Genomic DNA, 22006 nt, shown 5'->3' with positions numbered 1-22006 from the left:
GTCCCTGGAGCCATGTGGGGTTAAGTGCCTTGCTCAAGGGCACTCAAGTTCCGGTGGAATTCGTACCTACAACCCCAAGATTGAAAGACCAATTCACAAGGCCAGAGCTGCCCAACAGCAGCACTGGTGTCTCTGAGTCTGAACACAATCATCATCCGGTGATTCGACGCCAATCCAACAGAACAGTGGTTTCCCCAGCACCACACGGGTCTTAGTAGAAACCTGACTCAATAAATACCTGACTCAGTGCCTAGTCAGGGGAACATCGGACCAATAAACACCTCCTTCTCCTCCTCCTCTTCCTCCTCCTTCTCACATGCTCCTTTCATCTCGGCAGGAGTGTGTCCTCTCTACAAATGATCAATGGCAACATACACTTGCTAACACAGACAAATGCATGCACTCATGCACTCACGCACTCACGCACACACACACACACACACACACAAGTTTGACCAATGATCAATGCAATCCTGCTCTTCTTTCCTTCCTCTCCTAATCTACTCCTCTCATTCGCTCCTTCTCTGTCACACACACACACACACACACACACACACACACACACACACACACACACACACACACACACACACACACACACACACACACAGCGGCTTGTAATCGGGGCTAAAAGCCCACTTGAAAGCACTGCAAGATAAGAGTGGAGTGATTAAACAGGACCATGAATGCAGAGACCAACCTTCGCTCTGCTACTGTGGTGAACCTTGAACCCACGCACACCCACACAATCACCAGACAAGTTAACACACACACACACACACACACACACACACACACACACACACACACACACACACACACACACACACACACACACACACAGAGTAACAGGAGGCGTGTAGAGAGACACACAAACATATAGTAACCAGATGAGCTAAAGTACACACACACACACACACACCAATGTAATAACCATACAGAGCCACCAACCCAAGGGCCCATGCAATACCCTGGGGGGCTTAACAAGGCAGCCAATCCTGCACGCTGTTTTGACTCCTGTCCTCTGCTGCTCCTAACAGGAAGGCATGGGAGGTCGAGGACTCTGTGTCACCCATGCAGAGATACCATGTCCATGGCCCTGACCTGACTGCCGACCTTTGAACAACACACCACTGTGGACCTTCAAGCAGTCATCAAGCGTCTTGCTTTTCACATACGTCGTACATACGTACACTTTGTAAATTGTGCAGCCACACTTGTAAAAGAGAATTTTAATGTCAATGGGTCCATTTTCCTGGTAATATAAAGCTAAAAAAATATACATATATATGTGCGTGCACACACACACACAGCGTGCAAGCCATCATCAAGTGTCAGGCTTTACACACTAAACCCACACATATACTTGTATATTACTAGTATCTCTTTGTGTGGTCCTTCCATTGACCCCAATGCATTTCACTAGCATTCAAATGCGACACTGTGCCCTGACCAAAATAATCCCCAACCGTAACCGGTGGCACATTTTTTTCATCAACAACAAAACAACATATTTAATGTCTGTGAGGACCGACCAAAATGTCCTCACAACCACAAATGTCCTCACAGCGACAGTGGCGAAATGTCAGGTTTTGGTCTCCACAATAGTGGTATAACAAGTACACACACACACACACACACACACACACACACACACACACACACACACACACACACACACACACACACACACACACACACACACACACACACACAGGTTTCATAAAGCACAATAGTGAGCAGTGGGAGCTGCATTGACTATACTGTAGCTGTAAAACGGCAAGGAAAGCCAAGAACAAAAACAATGGCTGCACATAAGCAACCAAGCAGCCAACCAGCAATGTGTGTGTGTGTGTGTGTGTGTGTGTGTGTGTGTGTGTGTGTGTGTGTGTGTGTGTGTGTGTTCAGTGATCCATTTACGTCTCCTTAGGACCATGACCTGCCATACACACCACACCGCACCAGGACACACACACACACACACACACACACACTTAGCCGTGTAAACAGAGTGTGTGCACTAGACTGAAAAGGAGGTGTTGTTCTCCCCCCTTCTCTCCTACTCTCCATGTTTAGCTGATGTTAAAACCGCCATCTGTGTACAGATTGGCCAAACATAATTTAGCCTGCACACAGCCCTCGTTGATATCTATTACTGCTTTATTATATAAAACTCTCATTTACTTCATAATCTAAGACCCCTAAAAAAGTCTACTTGATAATCTGAACCTAATGTGCACTTTATAATCCAGACTGGATACACACAACTTCAGATAATCTCTAGCTAATCTCTGGTTTGTGTGCATTGGCTTTTCACTGGGCGTGTTTTATCACTGCTCCCATTGAGCCCTAATGACTTTTATGACATTCATTTTGTCTGTCCTTGAGACCTTTGGTATCTCAGCACCTCTTTGCTTCATCCTGAGGATTTTAGAGGTTTTTTAAAAGGTCCACTGTGTACAATGGTGGCCAGAGTAGGTATTGCAACTATGCTGCTCATTGAAACTCTGGTGCCTATTGCCAAATTTGATATTTTCATGAATATTTACTAGTAATAAACTAACAATTACTAGCATGACCAAAGTATAGCAAGTTTTGCAGCTAAAAATGTCTATATATGGAAAATCTCTGTCCGTCTATGAGCATACCTCTCTTCCTTTTGATGTCTCCGCTCCGTTTTCTCAGTGCAGACACCTATGCTATATAGATGGTTTCTCTCTCTCTCTCTCTCTCTCTCTCTCTCTCTCTCTCTCTCTCTCTCTCTCTCTCTCCTAATGAATGGAAGTATGATGCAGGTTATGTTTTAGCTAAAACTGGACATCGTGTGACATTGCTGCAATTGGTTGGTCGGAGTCACCTGAGTGACTTTTTGATTTTCATTACCTCTCATTGCAGGCACACATCCCATCACCCCCCTCCCTCCCTCCTCGGCGTGACAGTCATTTTGATTGGTTGCCTGATGTCATCATCAGAGTGCAGTTGCACTTTATAACACTTTCGTTTCGACACATGACCCAAAAACCTACAGTTGGCAACCTAAAGTACCCTGCTCTAGGTGAGGGGAATGCGTGTGTGTGTGTGTGTGTGTGTGTGTGTGTGTGTGTGTGTGTGTGTGTGTGTCATTTTAGATTCTACTCTGTGGTCCTCAAACTAAAACTGCATCAGTGGCCGCCTACACACGCTGACTCACAAAGAAAAGAGATTACACACACACACACACACACAGTGAAGTGAATATGTGCTTCAACGAGTATGATAGTCCTGTGTGTGTGTGTGTGTGTGTGTGTGTGTGTGTGTGTGTGTGTGTGTGTGTGTGTGTGTGTGTGTGTGTGTGTGTGTCCAAAGAGCCTGTTATCATGAACATGGAGGTTTTAATGAGTCACATATTGTCCTATAGGTGCCCTCGCTGTCTCTCTGTCTCTCTCACACACACACACACACACACACACAGGCTGTGTTTCACCCATATGCTTGTCCACTCACAAATGCACACACACTGATTAACCTATCACCAGCTCCACTCACTCAGTCAAAAGCATATGCGCACACACGCACGCCGTGCACGCACGCACACACACACTTATTAGTCTGTGTGCTTCGGTGTGAGAAGTAGCAGTAATGGGGGCCTTGAGGCCACTGTGTGTGTGAGTGTTAGTGTGTGTTTGTGTGTGCGCGTGAGTGAGTGAGAAAGTGTGTGTGTGAGACTCACTGACACACTAATAAAGCCCTAATGTCCCCCTTTACAGACTCCTCCATCTCCACTCACATCCATTACAGCCAATAAGCTTAAACTCACTCTCTCTCTCTTTCTGCATTTCAGTCAGCCTCACACCCATTTCAACCAAGGGGTCTAAACACTGTCCGTGTGTGTGTGTGTGTGTGTGTGTGTGTGTGTGTGTGTGTGTGTGTGTGTGTGTGTGTGTGTGTGTGTGTGTGTCATTAAGATGGTGTGAGATGGCCTAACTTGACTTTTTCTAATCTTCATTTTCAACCCTGCTTTCTCCTGCCTTCTCTCCCTCTGCCTCTCTCTCTCTCTCTCTCTTTCTCTCTCTCTCTCTCTCGCACACAATCTCTTCATCTGTTTATGAGTAAGCTTTGACCCCACCTCACTCATGCTGTAATATGATGATTGGTGTGTACACATCAGCCAGATTACACTCAAATAATCAGAGGGGTATGTATGCAGCCAATATGTGTACCATACCAGCACGTTATCAATGGTATTTACACTATGCCGCCTATGCGCGAGAGAGAGAGAGAGAGAGAGAGAGAGAGAGAGAGACCCTGTCAGACTCTTTACATCTGGAATATTTTAGGTATGCAAGGAAATCAACCAGGTGTGTGTGTGTGTGTGTGTGTGTGTGTGTGTGTGTGTGTGTGTGTGTGCGCGCGTGTGTGTGTGGACCCAAAAGAGTTCTGTCTGACCCAGTTCTGTCTGTGATCAAACCAGCATTCAAATGCACCGTTATAGGTCACAGTTTGTCTTGTCTGGCAAACACACACACACACACCACCCATACATTTTCAGTCTGTCAGCTCTTCCCTTCTTTCTCACATCTTTCCCAGTCCCCATAGTTCTCTCTCTCTCTCTCTCTCTCTCTCTCTCTCTCTCTCTCTCTCTCTCTCTCTCTCTCTCTCTCTCTCCCCTCTACCCTCTTGTTCTTTCATTCCCTATTTCTCTTTCTAAGGGATGCGTATCTTGTTGCAGTGTTTGGAGACACACTGTCTATTTGTCCTGCCTCTTTTGTCTTCAGCATCTCTCTCTCTCTCACACACACACACGCACACACACCTTTCCCCTCTTACTCCCTCTAATTCTCCCTATCCCTTTCTCACACAACCCATCATTCTTTGCCCTCCTCTCACACACACTATGGCTTTCTCTCAGTCGTTTCCTCCCTCTCTCTGTTTATGTGTCATGTCTTCCTTCATCACACGTTCATCTCTATCATCACAGATTCTTTGTCCATATTCTCTCCTGCTAGACATGGCTCTAAGCTTTGCTCTGCTCAGCTCTACTGGTGGTTGTCATGGTTTCGGTTGTCATGGCGAGGGCAGCAGAGTATGTGTAGAACTATCAGGCATGTCTACCCTCCTGAGGTAACATATCACACACGCAAACACACACACACACACACACACACACACACACACACACACACACACACACACACACACACACACACACACACACACACACACACACACACACACACACAGGTCTAGATTATAATTCTGTCCCTGTGCGGCCTCTACATGGGATTATAATTTAATTCCCACAGCACAGCACATCTCTCTCCCGCTCTCATCCTTTTCCTTCCTGTCTGGGTCAGCAGCCATAACACTGTTCCTGGGTCAGTAAAAAGCAACATCAAAACAGGATGTTCCTAGAGCAGTAAGGTTATCAATGGCAGCAGGCCAATCTGTTCCTCTGTCAATGAATTGAAAACGATCAAAAAATCATTTCCTGTGTCCGCGGCCAGGCAGGAATCTGTTCCTGGGTCAGTGAATTACAAACGATCAAAAAATCATTTCCTGTGCACGGCCAGGCAGGAATCTGTTCCTGGGTCAGTGAATTATAGATGGCCAGGACAGAAGCGTCTTCTTTCCTCTTTGACAGTGAAGACGGACCAGACCGGACCCACCCATTCGTGTGGCATCGTCTGATTGGCTGAGATGATGAGAGAAGACCTTGGGAGTGTCAGGTTCACCTCTGCCTCTCACACAGTGGCAGCCTACAGGTGTGTGTGTGTGTGTGTGTGTGTGTGTGTGTGTGTGTGTGTGTGTGTGTGTGTGTGTGTGTGTGTGTGTGTGTGTGTGTGTAAAGCTACAGATTTAGGTGCCTCTGTGTCCTCAGTGCCATCTCCCTGTTCAATTCAGATCCTCATTGATCACCTGACTTGATCCCTGGTGTTTTTATGGCATTTTATGGTGTGATGATGTTGATCTTATTGTACTTATTATGATGATTTGTATTTTATTTTATTTTATAACCCTATTTATGGTCCTTTTTAACCTTGCACTTTATGGTCTGTCCTGTGCTATCTGTTGTCTATATGTTGTTGTCTTGCATCATGTTTAATTGCCCCTTTTGGGGGCAATAACGTTGAAACTTGAGCTTGAACTGTGTGTGTGTGTGTGTGTGTGTGTGTGTGTGTGTGTGTGTGTGTGTGTGTGTGTGTGTGTGTGTGTGTGTGTGTGTGTGTGTGTACAGGATCCATCTCTTTGACTGGAATCTATATGGCTGTGTGTGTGTGTGTGTGTGTGTGTGTGTGTGTGTGTGTGTGTGTGTGTGTGTGTGTGTGTGTGTGTGTGTGTGTGTGTGTGTGTGTGTGTGTGTGTGTGTGTGTGTGTGTGTAATCAGTTTATTGCAGGCCCTCTGCTTTCCTGGCGAGTTCAGTCTGTGCAGGTAGGACACTTGTTTTCACAGAGTAATGGCAGAGGCTTTCCAGATTATTATCCTAGAAATCGAGAGATATACCCTAGCTATAGTCATGGAAACGGGTCTTCCGAGGACAGCCTAGCTAGCCACTGAACCATTGAAGCTCAGAACTATTCTCCCAAAACGGATCAGTTAATAGTTGCTGGGTGAATGCTAGGGCTGTAACGATACACCCAAATCATGATTTGGTTCGTCTCACGATTTCTGACCTATGGTTCGATACACCCCACGACAGATTGACATATCAGTTAACAGTTGCAACATGACAGAGGTGCCAGGGGTGATCGATAGCACTAAAGCATGTGCAGGCTCATAATATGTTCCGTCTGTGGAATGCTCTAGTTATTGAAAGGACTTCACTACCACAGAGTCTTCAGTAATCCATTACGACTTGCTCACTGTAAATCTAGCAACATGTAACAGGGGCTGTGTCTTAAAGAGTTTAAGGATAAAAAAACACACCCAAGTTTGTCGCCGAGTAGTGGCAGCCATGGCCTAGTGGTTAAGGACATGGGCTTTAGATCAGAGTATTGGCGGTTCAAATCCCACCCTTCCACTCCCTATCTCACTCAATGGCTGAGGTGCCCTTGAGCAAGGCACCTAACCCCACACTGCTCCAGGAACCAATGCACTGTACTTAAAATGATTGTAAGTCACTTTTGGAAAAAAAAGCGTCACCTAAGTGTAATGTAATGATTATGTTTTTTTTGCACTTTCAGATAGTTTGACAGAGAACTGTTTCATATGCAGACAGTTTGTATGTAGACAGAACGATTTTTCACCTTCTGTGTCCCCACTCCCTAGCTAGCTATCCTACATAGTAATAAGAGCCATATTACACTGAATGTGACAGCAACAACTGCATATATCAACTCATGCAGATGCTTATGATGTGTAGCGCATAACAGTGTAACGTGCCAAACCTGCACTACCATAGCCACATCACATAAACCCACACATACGTAACAGCTGACTGAACCACTGAAAAAACGCCAATGGATAACATTGGCCGCCAGAAACTCTGCCGCTGTAATCCAGTGAGGTTTCAAACTAGGCCCAGTGTGTTTACATCACATGACCACCAGAGGTTGACCCTGCTGGTTGACACCCGCCACCACCCACCTCCCATCACCCCATCCTATCCCCATCCCTGTCAGCTGTTGAGCCGGCCTTGACACAGTGCCAGGGTGTCTCTTCTGGCTAGACTCTGTGTGTGTGTGTGTGTGTGTGTGTGTGTGTGTGTGTGTGTGTGTGTGTGTGTGTGTGTGTGTGTGTGTGTGTGTGTGTGTTTTAACAGACAAGATCATCCATCACTACTGAGGATGAGTGGAGGACTGAGAGACAATATAGAAACAGTATCAGCTGACTCCAAACAGTAGTCTCCAAGCGTCTGTTGTGCGAGTCACCCATCAGTTTTATTTATTTAGTTCATAATAGCAAGATGGGTTATACACGGCCCGGATTACATGGGTTACATTTAGTAATTTTCTCTCTAGGCTGCCCCCAATGACAGCACAAGAGAAACGTGGGACATAATGGTTTATGGCTTTCTTTCACTCCAGTGACGACAATCTTATGATGAAAGCAACCCGAAATAGGTAAAATCTTGATTACATTGCTCGTGGTCTTCTAGTACGATGCTCCCTCAGTGGACTGCCTGGCATATCGTGAACGCGCCTTTCAGTCTGTCACGAACACGCATGCACGTACGTACAGACCAATGATAGACCTCCTTGGTACAGACGCACGCTGCACTCACGACTCCACTCTGTCTGCCGCAATTTGAGTTTAGAAACCCAGCATCAAACCTACGAGCCACACACAAACGTCCTTTCAAAAACCCTCGCACTAGTTCTACACCGGTTTCAGGGACACCACGCAGTCCCGTTACAAGACAGTTACGCCCACGGCGAAATCAAGGTCTGTCACACACGTCCACCATGCTAAATCAATGAAAGTCTATTTGAAATGACAGACAGGGATGCACTAGCTAGCTAGCATTTATTGCAACACTGGTCAAATGAATTGCTGAATGAATAAACTCGCCGCTAACCGATATAGAAAAACACGCTAATACTGAAGGATGGTGGGCTACCGTTAGCCTTTCAAGTGGCATAGTCCCAACACGACACAGATGTTTCCTGCAAGAATCTGGCATGTGCACGCTTGAAACGGATGCCTCAGAATAAACACGAACAGTAAGACCTCTGAAGCTATGGTATTTAGAGATCACTTTTTTACTAAATAAGCAGTTGAATCTCTGAGCAACGCATCGGGAGAGGCGAAATGCTGGTTCGCGTCACATCCTTATGGGCAGCCGTGTCTCGCTACATAACGGGGAATCATCCGCCTGGAGCTGCAGATAGCGGTCTGCAGTATCTTCCCCAAAAGTCAACCCCAACTTAAACTGCTCTTGTTGTCTAACACACGAATCACATGGTCCCTAAAGACAGCAACGACAGCTGGCTTATTGCCATTGGGATGCATTAATGCATTATGCAGAGTTTATACAGCTACCTAACCAATACTGCCTTTCTCCATTTACAATGTGATATATTTTCTGAGCTGCGTGGAAAAAAACTGAATTACTCCTGACCCGAGTATTGTGCTTACCGTCTGCTCGGACTTGTGCTCGCCGGACGAAGCTGCTCTGTTTCGACCAAGAAGAGTGTTTCCTTCGCTAGTCTTCAGGGCTGACGGAGCTCCAGTACTCAAACCTGCCGGTGTTGCTAGCATTTGTGTGCCTGACGGAGGGAGGGGGAGCCAGCCTTGAGGAGGAGGAGGGTGGGAGGGAGGAGTATGGTAGTAGTGCGGGAGAGATGGAGAAGCGGCATGTCGTGTGGTGGCAGAGGGAAAAATACAATCAAAAATGCATATTTCTGACCCCTAGCGGCAGTAGTACGTCATTACAATTCAACTCATATTCGCCATTCTTTATCAAGGTAGGCAGGTCGGCGTGTTCAGTCGATTGCGGCAGGGGCAGAGAGGGAGGGCCTGGTATTGCGTCACGGTGACGGTGTCTTCACTCCATGACCTTGGAAGCAAAAATAGTGTCGCGTGATGGATGGGGGAAGAATCTGCCTGTGATGCAGAATTGCTGAATCTCAGATAAAAAAACAAGCACTTCTCACGCCAAACATGTGGGTAGATGGGTATTTTAAAAAAGACACATGATAAACTTGGCTTACACAGCAGGTTTTTTAATCCTGTTTCAGTCCATATAAAACAATGGTCTGTGATGAACACATCATGACATGAATGGCACAGAGAATCATGAATAAATAATATTTTTCCACCAATACATGTGGCTTTATTCTTCATTGTAACACCGTGCTAAAATATTTATTGACACTACAGTAGCGTGTTGACAATCTTATCAATTTCACCCACACTCTGTCTCTCACACAAACTCTCCCTCTTTCTCTCTCTCTCTCACACACACACACACACACACACACACACACACACACACACACACACACACACACACACACACACACACACACACACACACACATTCACAGTGTCTACAAGGCCCTTCTGACGTGGTTCTGAGGTCAGGAAGTGTTGTCTCTGATGGGGAGTGCGTCCATAAAGGGTGTGGCTTTAGTGTGCCGTCATCATATCCAGTGTCTATGGGTACCAAAAGAGGACATGGGCATAGGTGTATCGAGCTGCCATCTGGCTGCCCCACAGGAAGAATAGAGGATCATGGGAAAGGAAGATGAGTGACAGGTGATTCACAGCAGGAGAGGGCAGCCGCAGGAGGAAGAGAAGAGGTGAGGTAAGGAGGAACAGAAGAAAGAGATGGAAGCACAACAAAGGTAGAACTAGAGAGGGATGCGGTTGAGGAAAAAAATGAGATGAATTACCACTAGGGAAAAAGGGATGGATTAAAAAAAAAAAAATCAAGGATAGGAAGAGAACAGGGACAGTTTTGCAGCTAAAAATGTCTATTTCTGAAAATTCAAAATGGCGGACATGGAGAAGATCCACCTTTTTCTGTACGAAAAGTGCCATTTTCCCCAATCATAATGAATTTAGAATTTGATGGTGGTGGTAAGTATTTGTGTATAAGGTAACATTTGTGAATAGGCAGCATAAATTCTGGAAATAAACTACTAAAAATATTACACAGTGCATCTTTAAGGACTAAAGGAGAGGAAAGGAATATGAGTGGGAGAGAAATAAACAGAAGAGGCTGAAAGAATGCATGAGAGCACAGGTACAAGAAGTAGGTCTGTGCTCCTTTAAAATCCTCAGTTTTGTGGCGGAGGTCTATTCTCCCTCCATCCTCAATTACGTGGTAGAGTTCTGTGCTCCATCCATCCTCCGTCATGTGGTGGAGGTCTGCGTTTCACTATCTGGGGGTGTGTCTTCCTGTAGCCCCACCCTCTTGAGAGAGGCCTGGTACTTCCTCTTGCCCACGCTCACAATCTCCTCCACTTCCTCCGCAAGGTCCCGCCTCCCGCTCTCCAGCATGGCGTCAATCAAACGGGGCACCGCCCCTTCGTCCTGTTGCGCACGCGCCCAGTGGAAGAGCATCTCCAGAACCAGAGCACCCAGATTATTCCTGGGGGAGAGAGAGAGAGAGAGGGATGAGGAAAGAGGGGCAAGGGAGAAGAGGGAAGGAGGGAGAGAGAGAGGGAGGGAGAGAGAGAGGGATGAGGAGCCAGGGAGAAGAGGGAAGGAGGGAGAGAGAGCAAGCAGGAGGGAAGAACAAGAGAGAAGGGGATGTGGAAAGAGGGCAGGAGAATGGAGGAGAGAGGAGAAAAGATGGAAGGAGTGGGAACAATGGAGAAGAAAGAAGGAGAGAGGAGAAAAGGGTGTAAGATAGAGAAAGAAGACTAACAAGAAAGGAGAGAGCAAGAGAGAGAGAGGATGGAGGAGAGAAGGGCAGGCAGAAAAGAGGAGAAGAGGGTAGCGACAAAAAACGAGAGATGAAGGGATGGAAAAGTCGAAAGAAGAGAGAAGAGACAGCAGGGAAAACATGGGGAGAGGGAGAGAAAGGGACAGAGGCAAAAAGAGCAAGAGGGTGAGGTGAAAATGGAGAAAAGAGGAGAGCAGCAGAATGGGAGCGAGGGATTATGGGGTGAAGAGAGGAGAGAGAGATTATGTTTTTATTTTCATTTTCATTTCCATTTTTCTCTGTGACTTTATTCATACACACATGGCACAGCCTGATATGGTAATATCCAAGTTAATATCAAGTACACATTGTAATGCCAAGAAGAACACATCCCAACGCACTGTGTGATATGTCCTCTTATGTTACGCTGCTTTGGATAACAGTGTTGCTTTTGGATAACAGTGCTATAAATGGAATGTAATGTGTAATATGAATTACACATGAGGAAAAATAGACAAAAATGGGAGGTAAGAGAGGAAGAATATGAGAAGGAGGAAAAAGGAGGACATATGTGCATGTACCTCAGCCAAAATGAAGCATGCCAATCTGGATATGAAATTAAACTGAAGAGGCTGTCTGGGTATGCACAAATCATGTGTACAATATGTGTGTGTGTGTGTGTGTGTGTGTGTGTGTGTGTGTGTGTGTGTGTGTGTGTGTGTGTGTGTGTGTGTGTGTGTGTGTGCATGTAGCATGTGTGCTGTGCATGAAATTATGTTTGTGTATGCGTGTTTGTGGACATGCATGCAGATGCTTGTGTGAATGCATGGTTATGCCTGTGTGTGTGTGTGTGTATCTGTGTGTGTTTGTGTGTGTGTGTGCGTGCGTGTGTGTGTGTGTGTGTCTGTGTTTATCAGCATGCGTGACACAGCATGCTCCCTTTTCCCTGCGTGTGTGAACATGCGTACAGTATGAGTGTGTGATCGTATGCGTGTGTGTGTGTGTGAGTGAGCATGCGTATGAGTGTGTGATGTGTGTATGAGCATGTGTATCAGTGTGATTGTATGCGTGTGTGTGAGACAGCATGCATATGAGGGTGTGATTGTACGTGTGTGTGTGTGTGTGTGTGTGTGTGTGTGTGTGTTTATGAGCATGCGTATGAGTGTGTGACTGTATGCGTGAGCGTGTGAGCATGCGCACGCGTGTGTGATTGTATGCATGTGTGTGTGAGCATGCGTATGATTGTATGTGTGTGTGTGTGTGTGTTTATGAGTATGCGTATGAGTGCGAGTGTGAGCGTGTGTAATCTCCTGCAGGGTTCCAGATGGCTTAGCGATGACTGGCAGAGGGGAGATTAAAACAAATCTCAATTCTCATCTCAACATTCTCTCTCCCAAGCTAACACACACACACACACACACCATGTGATTCAGCTCCACATAGAGTCTGTTTGATCCGTCAGCAGTCCATACATAACACTTCTTGCTCATCCAAACAAACAGAAGGCTATATGATTTACTGCCAATTCACTCTCTCTCTCTCTCTCTCTCTCTCTCTCTCTCTCTCTCTCTCTCTCTCTCTCTCTCTCTCTCTCTCTCTCTCTCTCTCTCTCTCTCTCTCTCTCTCTCTCTCTCTCTCTGGTCATACAGTTATCGCCATCACCTAACATTGTCCTCCATTTGATTTGTGATAGCACGTTTTCAATATCAAATACTTCACAACATGTGATAACATGCAGTCTCATCACTGGTCTATGACCATAGACAATACTGTTTCACGACTGCTTGTCTCTCTACATCAGACAGATAGTCGGACAGACGGCCTCTGCATATCCCTCTAACACACAAAGTGATATCCACACACAATTCAGTAATAAGACGGTAATGACCTTATTCCATACTCGAACACTAGTCATGCAAGTTTCTGTATGTTGTCAAGAAACTTAACCTTTATATCTATAAACCATCACTGAAGAGACACAAACTCAGCTTTTAAGACTTTGGGTCAAAGGAGAGAGAAAGGAGTGCCTCAGACCAACCTGACACTCCCATTCCACTTTGAGTCTCTCTTCCCCGCACTTCATTTAATTATTCTAGAATACGTGACACCCGGACAGACGTTTCCTATCTTCCAACTGTGACCAGCTGTCTAGTGGGTCTTTCCTGTTGTTCATTTTACCGTTTTCAGTTAACCGTTTTTTATGCCATGTAAGTCTTAGGGAGTATAGACCTGCATGTTTGATGTTTTACAGAATTACTCACACAACCATTTCTCTTTTAATGATGATAAAAAACATGATATGCAAAGCTTGTGATTCTATTCACAATATCTGCAGCTCACAGTGGCTGATGCCCAGGTGAAGACTGCATATCCCAGAAGCCATTGTGCTTTCTTCCTGTGCACAAGCTACCACCATACCATATTGTGTGCCATATCTCTCTCTGCCCTCAGCCCTCTCTTACTCACTCATTCCCTCCCTTTCTCTATTTCTCTCTTCTATTTCTCCATTACTCTCTCTCTCTCTCTCTCTCTCTCTCTCTCTCTCTCTCTCTCTCTCTCTCTCTCTCTCTCTCTCTCTCTCTCTCTCTCTCTCTCTCTCTCTCTCTCTCTCTAATGCCCATCTGTTTCCGCCTGCTCTTTATGCCTACTGGTGTAAATGATACCCACGCGGTCACCAGTGCCAACCAGATGCCCCTGATATGTCCCTCACTGTCCCCCTCCCCCCACCACCACCATCACTAAGGGGCTTGGTTGGCTTAGTATTTCTGCTTGTTTACACTGAGTGGGTGTAGCTGGTGGAAGATGTTGCTAACGGCACCATCCTCACGCTAAGACGGACACACACACTCGCTTTTGTTCTCCGTGCAGTCAAGCTTGTGAGACTGCAAGCTCCGTTTTCTCAGTGCAGACACCTATGCTGTATGGATGGTTTCTCTCTCTCTCTCTCACACACACTGTATAACACCGTTTCTCAACGGGGGCTCTACCGCCCCCTAGTGGGCGTTAGGGAGCCCTTGGGGGTCGTTGAGAAGGATTGCAGGGTCTCACACACCTGTGCATGTACTGTCTTGGATACCTCCGTTTATTTATGTCTAGGCCACACCTGTCTCAAGATAGCTCATTCGTTGTACTGTGTCTCACACTGTCACACACACTTGTGCTCCAGTCGCACACCTGTGTATGTTGTAGTGTACTGTATACCCCTTGGGTTACTCTGTCACCACCCACCCACCCACACCCACACACACACACACACACACACACACACACACACACACCAACGTACTGTCATATACAGGTTTTGTATTGCTACATCGCGCACACCTGTGTTTGTGCTCCATGCGGTCGAGGGCGTGGTAGCTGATGCCCAGGTTGATGCCAATGCTGCGCCAGTCGTGCCCGATGCGCAGCGAGAGGCCCAGCAGGTTGCTCTCCGTCAGGTAGCCGCTCTCCGCGTCGCCCAGGTTCAGTGGCGGGTACTCACGCTCCTCAAACATGCCCATGCCACCACCCTCCCAGCCTGGAGCCTGGGAGCATGCGTTTGTGTAGAAGAGAGAGAGAGGGAGAGAGAGAGATATATGAACACACAAGCTGCAGCCTAGGGGCCCCCACCTGCCAGGGGCCAATTTGAGAAGATAAATAATTGTGGCAAGATGCAGAATTGAACATTTGTCTCCCGAGTTTTAAATCCTGTTAATGCTCCCCTGCTCAATTCCTACCTTGGAATTATGACACCGTCTATGCAATTTTGTTGAGAAATGTCCCTTCCGCTGTGCGTGTGTGTGTGTGTGTCAGTCAGTTTCATTCAATGTTGTCTAAATCTAAAATTAAATAAAATAAGTTCATATGGCCCACAGCCAAACTTGGCCCACTCATATCTCGCCCTGCACCTTGCTAAATAGACACAATAACAAGATGAAAACTAGGGGTGGGCATAGATTCATTTTTTTAATCTAGATTAATCTCACTGTAATTTTGAAATTAATCTAGATTAATCTATATCAAAATGGCTCATTCAGAATAGGCACGCTAGCGAAATAATGACGAAAAAAAACCTTGGGGGTTTCTTAAGACAGATGGTGCATTAGACCAGAGCACATCCCTTTTTTCCAAAATGCATCTCAGCTTAAAAAAAATGGTCATGTTGATACTTGGTGATGAATAAAATGACTGCAATATTTGTAAAGTGTGTCGAATATGCTAGGAAGAATTTACAGTCATACTGAAATTTCAAAATGAACAGCGCTATAGGCTAAATTGTAGAGGCAAATAATAGGCCTACAGATAAATCTATCAAACATTTAGGCTGTTTAAACAAAATGACCTCAACAATTCAGCATTTCTAATGGGCAGAGAGAGAGAGAAAGAGAGAGAGAGAGAAAAAGAGAGAGAGAGAGAGAGAGAGAGAGAGAGAGAGAGAGAGAGAGAGAGAGAGAGAGAGAGAGAGAGAGAGAGAGAATCTGCCACTGACTGTTAAAAAGAGCGTTGGCTCCTTTAAAAGAGGGAGGATCTACACAGGTACAGCAAAGTGCTCACAGCAGAGCCAGGCTAGTAGATACTGTATCTAGAACCTTACAGCACTGGCCCACGGTGATTTGGCCTAGACCTGATAGTTGTTCTCAGAGTTGGAATGCCAGAGGAGTTAAAACTCGAAATGAATTCACTTTGCAAAAAAAAAAAAATCAAGCGTGACATGTTAACCTTAACGTTAACGCCGATAACGGCCCACCACCAATGAAAACATATAACTATATTGACTGCTAGATTGTATAAATAGCAGTCCCTCCAGTTTTTCGCGATTCAGCGATCGCGTGGATTCATGCAAATTCAATGATATTCCGCATAATTTCACGATGCCGCGTAATTCCTGTAAAGCCGCATTTTTCCCGCAAAATTTCAACATTCTGTGGAGTTTATTGATTTATATTTTCGTCAAAAAAAATAAAAATGTGACTAGGCCTACAATACCACCGGAGATGAAAACCAATACGAAGCATTTTTGTTAATATGTCACTGAAACATTGAAAAAGAATTGCCTGCTATTTCGGAAGTCGCGACCCTCATCTCAGCTGTTCCGCGTCTCTCCTCCCCTCCCTCACACATAGCCTACACGCAGGCGTCGGTGCTGCACACTCATGACCTTTTTTAAACAGCAGTAGCCTACTTTTCAGTGCAATCCTGGGTGGAAAAAGTATTGTTGCCCATTTATCCATGACGAAGAAGTGTATGCAGTCATGAAATAGTGGCGGTACTGTCGCACAGTAGCAAACATCTTACGTTAGGCTACATGTTTGCGGAACTTCTCCACTCTCCCCCGTCGCTTTCATGAGCATGCTACCCGACGGTCGTTGTCTGATCTTTTTTCAATGTTCGCTAATGTTTGTAATTTAAGGGTCTATGTCTATGCGTAGGCACAAGCCTTCTGATAACAATCACTGTAGTGCCGATCGCAAAGGTTTCGGAAGTGTGGAGTTTTGCAACTTGTTTCAGTCAAGGACACCGAGATAGGAAGTGAACGGCCCTTCAACGCTTTCACTGTGTTATTGCAATAAAGTCTTGCGAATCCATACAACCATGCACACAACCATGTCAACGAGAGCGTGTATGCCATCACAACTTTGCATCAAGCAAATAATATGCAACAGCTTGCAATACGAGCACGAGAGAGAGAGAGAGAGAGAGAGAGAGAGAGAGAGAGAGAGAGAGAGAGAGAGAGAGAGAGAGAGAGAGAGAGAGACGCGTCTTCCAACAGGTGACATTGTAACGCTTGCATAGCCTACAGCCTGGCTACTGTACCCCGCGACGCTCTTCATTAGGCCTAGTGGTAGGCTATACCCACAAGTATTTTTTCATAACGCGCTGTCCAGTTTTCCCCCGAAGTCGTTCTAAAATATCGACAGAGATTTATGAGTGTCGCGGCCATGATTTTTTTTTTACACATTGGACGCACTGGCTAATAAGACGCTCTGACAGCTTTTGACAATATTTTATTATTCTATTATATAGGAAGTGTGTTTCTGAATCTCTCTCTCTTTTGTCTTAAGCCTGCTTAGACTGATTGTGGTTTTCAGTTACCAAAAAAACCCAGAAAGGGATGCAAAATCTTTGCAAAAAATGAGAAAATGCCGCAAAATCTTTGCAAAAAATGAGAAAATGCCGCCACAAAATCAGGCATTTTGACCGCAAAAATCACAAAATCCCAGTGCAAAATCCTGGAGGGACTGAAATAGGCCGCAGTCTAGCCCTTATGTTACCGGTAGCCTGATGGGGAGGGTGGCCATCCATTGGCTGTCGTGGCCTTTGCGTTTCTTCAGCACCTCCACAGGCAGATCAGTGGGCACCTCTCCTCTATAGAATGACACCTGTACGTACACACACACACGCGCACACACGCGCACACACACACACACACACACACACACACGTAACGTACACACACACGTACACACACTACTTAAAACATGACCACACAATAGAACAATTTGCTAATCATCATTCAGAGACCCATTAGTAATGAACGTTAGTCCAATGCCCACTGACACCCCCAAGCCCACTGCCTACTACTAACAATAATTGAAAGTAGGGCAGTCAGTTTAACACGTTAATGAGCTAATTACACTGCGAATTACCTCGTTGTAAAAATGGTCTGCATTAATAATGAGTAGGCATACGTTCGTAAACTGCCACACCAAAAGCTCAGAGGCAAACGTATAATGTGGTCAAAAGTGCCCGTTTTTACTTTTAAGTTTAAGTTTTGGTTGCACACTGAGGAAGGCACACGCCGAAACGCGTCTGTGCACAAAAAAATAAAGAGAAAAGAAAAAAATGCGCCGCCCTTTTTCTTTGATTCTAAGTATTCATTTGGGACAGCACCCTTAAAAGTTATCAAGAAACCTGAGTGAAGCCTGCTACCTACTTGTTTTACTTTTAAGTTTAAACCATTTATGGATTTATACATAGTGCAACCCTTCCACTTGAGGCTGCATCACGGCGCTTTCAGGCATAGGCTGTGCCAGTAGCTGCGTGGTGCGGCATTGTTAATTCATCCGCATCAAAGTTATTGTAATAGCTAAAAGCTAGAAGAACAAGAAGAATATAGTGTCTATAGTCATCTGCAAAGGATCCATCTTTTGAATCCAGCCCTAGTAGTAAATGTAATAAATGTATATTAGATTAGATTACATGACACTTTATTGTCCGTTACACATGAAAGTAATGTAAAGAGTAAGCGAAGTAAGCGAAATGTAATGTAAAGTAAATGTAATGTGGTGTACTGCACCTGCCCCCTGACGGCTCCCTGTTGCCCTGCTCCAGGGCAGATGAACACCTCCTTCAGGTTCTTCAGGTGGGAGTAGAAGACAAAGGCCAGACGACCCTCCACACAGTCCGGACGCTCTGCAACACACACACACACAAGCCTTTGAGAGAGAGAGAGAGAGAGAGAGAGAGAGAGAGAGAGAGAGAGAGAGAGAGAGAGTGAGAGTGTGTGTGTGTGTGTGTGTGTGTGTGTGTGTGTGTGTGTGTGTGTGTGTCAGAGACATTGAGCCTGCTTATATGCACATCAATCAGGTTTTTTGAGTAACCAGTTTATTAAAGTGCTCATACAAACTGAATAAACAGTTTATAATAATCGGCTTATTGCAGTTATCAGTTTATGAGAAATCTGATTAGCACAGGTAGGTTTTTGGCTAATAAACTGATTTCTCAAGACATGTATTCACCTTACTCACCTTTAACAGGTTATTATCGGGTTACTGACATTCTAGAATGATAAGTAGCCAATCATAAACCTTGAATTCCGGTTTCGTGTCACACACTTGAGTGGAACACATGCAACTGATAGACTGCATGTAAACATCCATATTGTGGTAATGCAAATGCGCTCAGTGTATGTGTGCATATCTCTGCGTATATACCACGACCAATAATTCTGCTATAAATGTAAAAACCTGTGTGTGTGTGTGTGTGTGTGTGTGTGTGTGTGTGTCTTTGACTGACCAGCGTCCATGTCGATGCCTCTCTCGAAGCCTGCGAAGAACTGCTCCCCTTCCAGAAGATCACACACCTCCGAGGGCTGTGGGCCGTCATACACTTCACACAGAGCCTCCAGCCTGTTCTCCACCTGCCGCACGCGCACACACACGCACGCACACACACACACACGCACACACACACACACGCACACACACCACACACGCACACGCACACGCATCCGGTGACAAGGAGAGACACACAAGTAAAACATAAATATGGCACAGATCACGCAATAAGGCTCTATTATAAACTCAATGATCACACATTTAGAACAGTGCACAAGGCACAATGTCTTTTGCCCTCCTCGACATGTCACCATCAAACCTGCCCCCAAAGTATCTCGCACATGACAAGACTTCGGAAAACCGTGTATATTACGCTCATAAAAATGGAGACCAGATTAATTTTCATTCTCACTCCCACTCCCTGGTGCAAAATGTAATTATAGTCCTTGTTTGACAGTTTCCTGAGGCTTTATAGCCTTTTAGTACCACTTCCCCCTGTGGAAATCTGTATTTTTCCAGGAATTTGACTGTACTTTGAGAATGCATAGGCCTTACAATTAGAATAGTGTTTCTCAAAGGGGGCGGCACAGCCCCCCTGGAGACGTTAAGGGGCCCTAGGTGGGCGTTGAGAAGGCTACAACTGAGTGGGGGCGTGGCTTAGTTGCCATTGGGGGGCATTAATCTATTTTATTATATGGTTGTGACGTCATCTGTCGAATGCTCCATTCATTTCAACGGGGCTCCCCAACGTTCGGACGTCTGTTATTTTTCGATAACGGACGGGTTGGTCTATAACAGACCGCTGTCAATGGCAACAAGACTTTTCACTGCTAAAGCGACTTTTCAACAAGACTCTAATCAGCTGCTGTGATAGACAGCGTTGTCCTGGCTACCGCTGTCAATTGGCAACAAGACGTTCACTGCTAAAGCCACTGGCTTGTATAGGCCTACAAGTCAGTGGCTAAAGCGAATGTTTCATATCACTACGCAGGGGGTCCGGTCTTTTGTCACTCTAATCAGCTGCTGTGATAGACAACACCTGTTGTCCTGCTACCTAGCTGTTGCCTAGCGGTGTTCCACAACGGCACTGTTTTGTTTTGCGCAGCAACAATCTTAACATTAAATAGGTCTAAAGAAATGTCCCCGCCATGTGTGAATCATTTAAGTATATCCATATAATAAGCGGGTTAACTTTCGACGAGTCGGTCGCTTTGTGGAATAGCAGCACTTCAGAGAGAACAAGACCCCTCCGCTCCGCGTCGGGGTCTAAAGATTCTCTCTGTCGTGCTGCTATTCCACGGTAGCGACCTTCTCGCCGAACGTTAACCCTTACTTATTTTTCAATACTAAGAGGGACATTGGCAGGCTTATGATGAGGTCAAGAGGGTGTTGGGAGGCTTATGATGAGGTCAAGGGGGTGCTGGGAGGCTTATGATGAGGTCAAGGGGGCGTTCAAAAAAGGTTGAGAACCACTGGATTAGAATGTAAATTGGATGCGCCTCAGAAAGACAATCCCCTGGTTCAACACAGCACTTCATCTCCCCCTTTCAATATGCTTTGTTATACCTCATTTGCCTGCCTGGCTACCACACCTGGGACGGTTATATAGAGTGTGTCTCTGTGCTTGTGTGTGTGTGTGTGTGTGTGTGTGCGTGTGCGTGTGTGTGTGCGTGGAGTTACACAGGCTTATACTCATTTTCAGCACTGGCAAAATTGTCAATTAAATTTTATTTCATTTTGACAATAATACCATCACCGTTTTATAATTCCAGCAATAGCACTGGCTCTCCAGCTTTTTAATATGATTAGAATATTGTTTCCTTAGCAAGGTGCAGGGCAAGATGCAGTATTGTCGGTGCCAAGCTTGACTGTGGGCAGCTTATTACATTTCAATACCACAGTCATGGTGACATTAGTCACAGCACTGAGATATAATATGTGGAAAAAGTCAACAAATGTTAGTATTTATTTATTCATTATTATGTATTTGGACAGAGATGACCAAATCTTTCTCTCCATGCATTTTTAGAAGATCACTTACGCTTTAAACTCCCACCACAGGGTAGGAAAGCAGACATTAAAATGTGGATTTCATTATATCAGCCACATGAAACAAGCACCAAGCACAGCAACAGACTTCGAAATGAAAACCATGGCAACTGTGCAACGAACCGGCTTGGCAGTAAAAAAGAAATGAAAAAATAAATAATTTCTGTAGCCATTAGACAACCAGGCACAAAAAAAGCTACAGTTTATGATGCCCGTCAAAATAAATGTTGCCCCTTAACAGACTGATTATATGATCTAATTTAATCTGTTATGACAGGGACCCTGTTATACATTTTCTGTTACCAGAATGGCAATGACCGAGTCATAATGGATTCTATGTAATTAATGTCTTAGTAGTGTAGTACTATGACAGTATGATTTTCAATGACTCTTACAGTGATCCACTGGTGGAACAGCACACATTATGAGGCTACAGCAGTGAAGGGAACATAGCCATGTTGTCATGAGAAAGCCTAATAAACATGGCAGCCTTGTGAGGACAAGTTCTTGTTAATGGTAACGGCTATACTGTAGGCAGGGGGAGGGGGTCCTAATTACTACCAGCTCTTGGTTGCATATACTGTGTGTAGTATTTACCCACATGTCATGCAGGCAAACACGCATACC

The 22006-nt window shown here is 45.2% G+C and overlaps 2 protein-coding genes across 3 annotated transcripts in view; both read right to left on the bottom strand.

Annotated features, from left to right (window-relative positions):
* The window catches only part of slc25a22a (solute carrier family 25 member 22a), a 49666-nt gene extending 40487 nt beyond the window's left edge, over positions 1-9179 (bottom strand). The window contains exon 1 of one of the 2 annotated variants that reach the window (XM_063197248.1): positions 9056-9179. The gene's annotated coding sequence lies outside the window, so the exon portion shown is untranslated. Of the gene's footprint in view, positions 1-2648; positions 2752-9055 lie in introns of those variants that run through there. The other variant, XM_063197246.1, reaches the window with a different exon arrangement.
* Positions 9180-9632: 453 nt separating this feature from the next.
* Positions 9633-22006, bottom strand: part of pidd1 (p53-induced death domain protein 1) — a 40302-nt gene continuing 27928 nt past the window's right edge. Inside the window, exons 12-16 of the mRNA XM_063197245.1 lie at positions 19290-19413; positions 18571-18686; positions 17546-17653; positions 14616-14818; positions 9633-11015 (exon numbers count right to left, since the gene is read on the bottom strand). Coding sequence (XP_063053315.1) covers positions 10778-11015; positions 14616-14818; positions 17546-17653; positions 18571-18686; positions 19290-19413 — 789 coding nt within the window. The 3' untranslated portion in view covers positions 9633-10777. The remainder of the gene's footprint in view (positions 11016-14615; positions 14819-17545; positions 17654-18570; positions 18687-19289; positions 19414-22006) is intronic.

Source organism: Engraulis encrasicolus, chromosome 4 (assembly GCF_034702125.1).
Source record: "Engraulis encrasicolus isolate BLACKSEA-1 chromosome 4, IST_EnEncr_1.0, whole genome shotgun sequence".
Lineage (NCBI taxonomy): Eukaryota > Metazoa > Chordata > Actinopteri > Clupeiformes > Engraulidae > Engraulis > Engraulis encrasicolus.
Note: the sequence above shows the minus strand (reverse complement) of the source record. Positions and strands in the feature narration are given on the sequence as shown.